This window comes from Drosophila innubila, chromosome X (genome assembly GCF_004354385.1).
Source record: "Drosophila innubila isolate TH190305 chromosome X, UK_Dinn_1.0, whole genome shotgun sequence".
NCBI classification, from domain to species: Eukaryota; Metazoa; Arthropoda; class Insecta; order Diptera; family Drosophilidae; genus Drosophila; species Drosophila innubila.
In genome coordinates, this window is record NC_047626.1 from 12,354,854 (window position 1) to 12,361,063 (window position 6,210).

Sequence of the window (6,210 nt, forward strand, 5' to 3'; positions counted from 1 at the left end):
AAGTTCATGTGACGTTTAGTCGGTCAGTCGTTCAGTTGCTCAGTCGCTTTGTCGCTTAGCCGACGCGTCGCTTCGCGACGGCAGAGCAAAAGCACCAAACAACATGTCGGCCGGGCCGAGCCCTAGTGCCAGAATGTCTGGCAGCCACGACTATAGCTCACATACATACATGCATACAAGCATGCACTGAGTGCTGTCGGTGTGTGTGTGTGCATCAGTGTAAACTGGCAGAGCGAGCGAAATTGTAGCGCAAGTTGGCAGCGGCCGCAACTTGGTTCGCAGTCATCGCTGTCGCTGCTGCTGCTGCTTTGGCGCAAAACCACAATAACAGCAGCACAGTGGAGCAATCTGTTCGTTAAATCAGAAATCTAATATTTGTTGCATTGATATAAAATATTTTTGTTTCTCTTTAAGCGACATCTTATCAATGAGGACATAGACTTGAGATAATGATGTTGGAAAATATTAGAAATGGCGATAAAACACAAAATTGAAAAGTTGATTTCAAAGTATATTTAATTTATTAAGCTTATAAGATTTGTAATATAAAAATTGCACTTTTTATTGCTTCTGTTGATATTAATTTATTTATTTGCAAACAGTTAATTTATAACATAATAAACTTTTAATTGTTAATATATATTGACATCCTCAAATCGTCACTAGAAATAGTGCTAGTCCAATATTATCGAAAAATAAAAATGAATATATGTACATATTTAAAATGTATTATTGTATAGCAAGTGATCGTGAGACTTAGATTTATAAACGTAGTGTTAACACACATAGATGTATGTATGCATGTAGTTCTCCAGTGATAATGACTAGTGCCCCACTGTTCGTTCAGTTTTAGTGGCCGGCACACACAGTTTGTCAGTTAGTCAGCTCAGCCTGCGAGGCAGTCGGTTTGGATCGGATCGGATCGGGCCTGGGCCGTGCCCGGGGGCAGGGCCAGCAATCGTCGTTCGGCGTTCGTTTCCGTCCCCATCTGTCCATTATGTCCGACGCTTCGTCTGTCGCGACGGTCGTAGCTGAAAATCAACTCCACACCAGCGCACAAAAGCGCCGCGCTCGCAGCAACAAGCACAACAAGAACGGCTCTCACATATACAAAATATGCATACATACATACGTATATGTATATTCAACGTACTCAGACACACACATACAGTGAAAGCACATGCTTACATATGTACATATATGTAAGTATGTAAGTATGTTTGTGTGTTTGTATGAACACATGCATGCATAATACAGGGGCGCAGACACCTCGCCGACGATTGTCGTCAGTTTGTCTGCAGTGCTCAGCGCCGTGCTGCTGCTGAGCTGCAAAAGCAACAACAAAAATAAAAAAGCAACAACAACAACAAAAGAAAGAAAAAAACAAAAGCAACAGAGCAACTGGTTTGGTCTGGCGGCGGCTCTGGGGCCCGCCAAGTGTCTGACTCGTTCACACTCACACACAGATGCACGCACACTTGCTGCGCTGCTGCTGATGAGCTATTAGAACGCACACTTACGCCCAATACACACACACACGCACACACAGACAGGCATACGACTGCGCGCAGACAGAGCGTCGACTGCACTCATACTCTCGAGACTGAGAGGCGCGCGCTAGCCTGTTGTTGTTGTAGTCGTTCATTCGTTCAGTTCATTTCATTTCGTTTCGTTTCGTTCTCGCGTATGCCGTGTGTCTGTGTGTGTGCTTGCGTGTGTGTGTGTGTGAGTGAGTGAGCAGCGACAGCAGCAGCAGCAGCGACGACAACCGACAACCGACAACGACGACGACGGGCCAGCCAGTCTAGAACGTATCTTTGAAGTAGAACGCAGAAGGCAGAACAATTGTGTTTTGGATTCCTTGCCGTGCGGATGCGGATCGCGTCGCGTAGTCAGAACATCAACAGAAACAGCAACAGCAACAGAAACTGAATCAGAACAGAAACAGAAACAGAAAGAAATATATAAAAACAGCAACAAGCAACAAGCAACAAGAGTAACAATTTTTCTGTGTGTTTGTGCCAAATGAATTCAAACTACAAATTTCTATATTTTACATTTTTTTTGTGTTTTACGTGTTCTTGTGTTTGCTTTATTTAAAACTTTTACATAAATCAATTTATTAAACAACAACACTAACAACAACAACAACAGCAACGGGAGCAAGAGCAACAGCCAAAGTAAAGAAGAAAACAAAAACAAAAAAAAACACAGTATTTTTGTTGTTTTCTATATTATTTTTTTTTTGGTCAACGACGTTAACGTGTTTTGTTGTTACGCTCACTTGTTTCTCAGTGTGTGTTGTTGTGCCAGCGCTGCCAGATCGCGAGTTATGAAAGCGCAAGCGTCGCACGCAAGTAGCAACAGCTACAGCAACAACAACAACAACAACAGCAGCAGCACCAACGACAATAACAGCAACTTTTAAAGCAAATATACAATTTATACACTATATATACATATATATATATATACAAGAAATACTATTTTTGATAAACGACAACGTTTTACAAACTATACATAAAATAATAAAGTTATTAACAACAACAACAACAATATAAATATATACACATATAAATTTAAAGAAAATGGATAACAGCGAACAAAGTTCGACAATCAACGGCAACAGCAGCAACAGTAACAGCAACAGCAACGCAGCAGTTGCAGCAGCAGCAGCAATGGCAGCAGCAGCAGCATTAAGCTTTAATCAACAACAACAGCAGCACAAGCGACACGCCAAGGAGTCCACGGCAACAACAGCAACATCTACAACAGCAGCAGCAGCAGCAACAACAGCCACAACAGCGTCAGCAACAGTGGCCGAGCGACAGCAACAGTTGCCGTCGGAGAGCGGCAACAACAACACTTGCAACACGAATGCCTGCAGTCCCAAAATGGGATCACGTCGCATCTTTACGCCGCACTTCAAGTTGCAGGTGCTCGAATCGTATCGCAATGACAACGATTGCAAGGGCAATCAACGTGCCACAGCGCGCAAGTACAACATTCATCGGCGGCAGATACAAAAGTGGTTGCAATGTGAGCCCAACTTGCGCTCATCGGTGGCAAACAATCAACATCAACAGCAGCAGCAACAGCAGCAGCAGCAACATCCTCAGCAGCAGCAACAGCCGCTTGCACCGCAGCAACAGCAACAGCAGCAGCAGCAGCAGCAGCAACAACAACAGCAATTGAAGCAACATCAATTTCATAATTTGCCACATCCATTGGCACATCATGTGCATCCACTTCCTCATCCACATCCACATCCTCATCATCATCATCATCATCATGCCGCTGCGGCGGCAGCAGCAGCAGCTGCCGCTGCCCATGCGCATCATTTGTTGGCCAACGGTTTTGGCCATCCTCATCATCATCATCAACATCAACATCATCATCATCATTTGGCTGGTCCGCCACCGCCGCCACCACCACCACCGCCAACACATGGGCATCTGCATGTGCCGGTGGCGTTGCCCGTGCCACTGTCCCTGCCACCAGTCAGCGTGCCACAGCAGCAACAGCAACAGTTGCCGTCGCAATCAAATGGCACGCCAGCAACAGTTGCTGAAACAGCGGCGGCCAAAATTGCAGCCGTTGTTGCAGCTGTTGCCATTGCCAGCAACAATAGCAGCAGCAGCAACAGCAACAACAGCAACAGCAGCAATGTTGCAACAACAGTCAGTGCCACAACGTTGCCATACAGTTCAAATACACAACAAGTGCCAAGCAGTGCCAGCAGCAACAACACCTCCAACAACAACAGCAGCAGCAGCAGCAGCAGTAGCAACAGCAGCAACATTCCTCAGCAACATCAGCCATCGCTCGCGTATGCGTATCATCTACCTGCCGCCTACTTGCCACAACCAGCTGCCACGCCGGCGCCCATGGATTTGTCCCTGAGCAGCGCAGCGCGCAGACAACGCGAGCAACAGCAGCAGCAGCAGCAACAGCAATTGCAACAACGCGAGCAACAGTTGCCCAAGTCGAGTGTATGCGTGGATTTAAGCTGCCGCAAGCGTGTGGCTGGCTATGACTGTGCCACAGATGGTGGCAGGCCAGCGGATAAGATGAGCAAACTGGAGGCCATCAAATGCGAGCCAAGTGACAATGAGGCCGAAGATGTGGACATTGATGTGGAAGCGGAAGCGGAAACAGTTGAGTTGCCAGCCAAGCAGGTGAAGCTCTTTAAGCCATATCTGCTCGATGAGGCAAAGGATGAGAGAGAGCAGGAGGAGCAATTGGAGGTGTCAACACACAGAATGAGGCATGAACTGGATGCCGAAGAGGATTCCGAATTGGAATTGCAGCTGCACGATGATGAAGATGAGCGTGATGCGGATGCCGATGATGAAGACCAAGCCACACATAACAACGGCAACAACAGTTGCAACAGCAACAGCAACAACAGCAACGGCAATGCCAACAAGAAGAAGAAACGCGTTATGGCCAAACAAAGGGAGCCCATCATATGGAGCAATCATCCATTTGCAAGCAATGCAGCAAGTTGCTTTCAATCGCCGCCATTGCTGATGCAATTCCCCGGAGCAGCAGCAGCAGCGGCAGCAGCAGCAACCGGAGTTGCCGCATTGCCGACATTTCCCGCCGGGAGTCCTCAGCATCAGTTTCATGGCGGCAACAACAGTTGCAGCAGCAGCAGCTGCAGTTCCATCAGCAGCAACAGCAGCCACAGCAGCAACTCCTCCAGCAACAGCAGTTGCAACTCCATCTCCAACTGCAACTCGAAGCCATCAACGCCACAAAGCGTGCTCAGTCCATTCTCGGCGCCGTCACTTTCCCCCACCGGCTTCTGTTGCCCCAAAGGATCCCCCGTCTCCGGTTATGAGAGCAGCTCATCCACATACAGCGACAGCGCCAGCGCCAGCTCCAATCATGGCTACAGTCTCAATCTGCAGTTGCATGCCGCCGTCTACAACGACAACTTGATAAGCATCATGCAACAGCAACAGCAGCAACAGCAGCAACAACAGCAACATCAACAGCAGCAACAGTTGCTGCAACGCTCGCAGCTGCAGCGTTGGCTGGATCAGGAGGCGCTGGCCGCCTTGGGCGTGGCACGTTTAACGCCGCCGGCAACAGTTGCTGCTGTTAGCGCAGCAGCAGCAATTGCTGCCACAACAACGCCAGCAACAACAACAACAACGCCTAGCATCAGCCCCATAACGCTGCTGGCATAAGAGCAAGACAGATGCCTATCGAGAGAGGGAGAGAGCGAGAGAGAGAGAGAGAAAGAGTTGTGCACAACAGCAACAGTTGCTGACAATACAATCCCACCAAGCAGGGGGGCGTGGCCATGGGCCTGGTCCTTGGCCTTGTAAGTTAATTATATTAATAAAAAAAAATTACAACAAGAAAACACAAAACTTTTTTTTGTCTGTTTTAATTGTTAAATTTAATTTAAAATTAATTTATTAATATTAAGCAAACCTTTTAAAATACTTCCAAAAAACATATCAACCCATACACCTACAGATACACACATTAATTAACCTAAGTAATTTGTCATAATCATAAATATTAAGTTTAATTTAATTTTAAATGTTCGCTTAATTAATTTTTTTTTTTTTTGCTAAACTTTAGCAACAAATTAGCTTTAAGGCACATGCAAATTACAATTAAGTTCACCATTTTTTTTTTTTCAATTATTATTAAATCTAATTTTAATTGAAAACTAATGTAATAAAAACATTTTTTTTTTGCTCTTTTTTTTAAATGTAACAGTTTTTTTTTGCGTCTTGTGTAAATAACTAATTTTAAGGTGTACAAAAACAGCAACAATAATTATTATTATAATTATAATCAAGCAGAAAATTAAATTTGCGAAAGAATTTTTACGCTATATTTAAAAAAAAATGAAATTCAAACGATTGTAAGAGAAAGCTTTAAAAACAACACACACACGCCAATACACACACCAACACACTCACACACACATGAATTTTGTTGTCATGGCTATAAAAAAAAAACAAAATGGGGGCGTGGCCAGCCCACTCAATTGAGTTAACAAACAAAAAACGGGAACTAATCAAATGTGTAATTCTTTTTATATAGCATAAAAATTTATATATATATTTACAGTTAAATAACTGATAAGCATATAAGGAAAAGTAAGAAGAAGAGAACATTTTATATATATATTATATACATATTTTTTTTTTGGGAAATTGAAAATTCTTGTGATATGAAAAA

General features: G+C 44.3%; 1 protein-coding gene across 1 annotated transcript; it reads left to right on the top strand.

Annotated features, from left to right (window-relative positions):
• The first annotated feature begins 2,160 nt into the window (after nucleotides 1–2,160).
• On the top strand, nucleotides 2,161–5,372 carry LOC117794056 (myb-like protein AA). The gene has a single exon (XM_034634514.1). The coding sequence runs from the start codon at nucleotides 2,589–2,591 to the stop codon at nucleotides 5,196–5,198; it is 2,610 nt and encodes an 869-aa protein (XP_034490405.1). The 5' UTR covers nucleotides 2,161–2,588; the 3' UTR covers nucleotides 5,199–5,372.
• The last annotated feature ends 838 nt before the right edge of the window (nucleotides 5,373–6,210 follow it).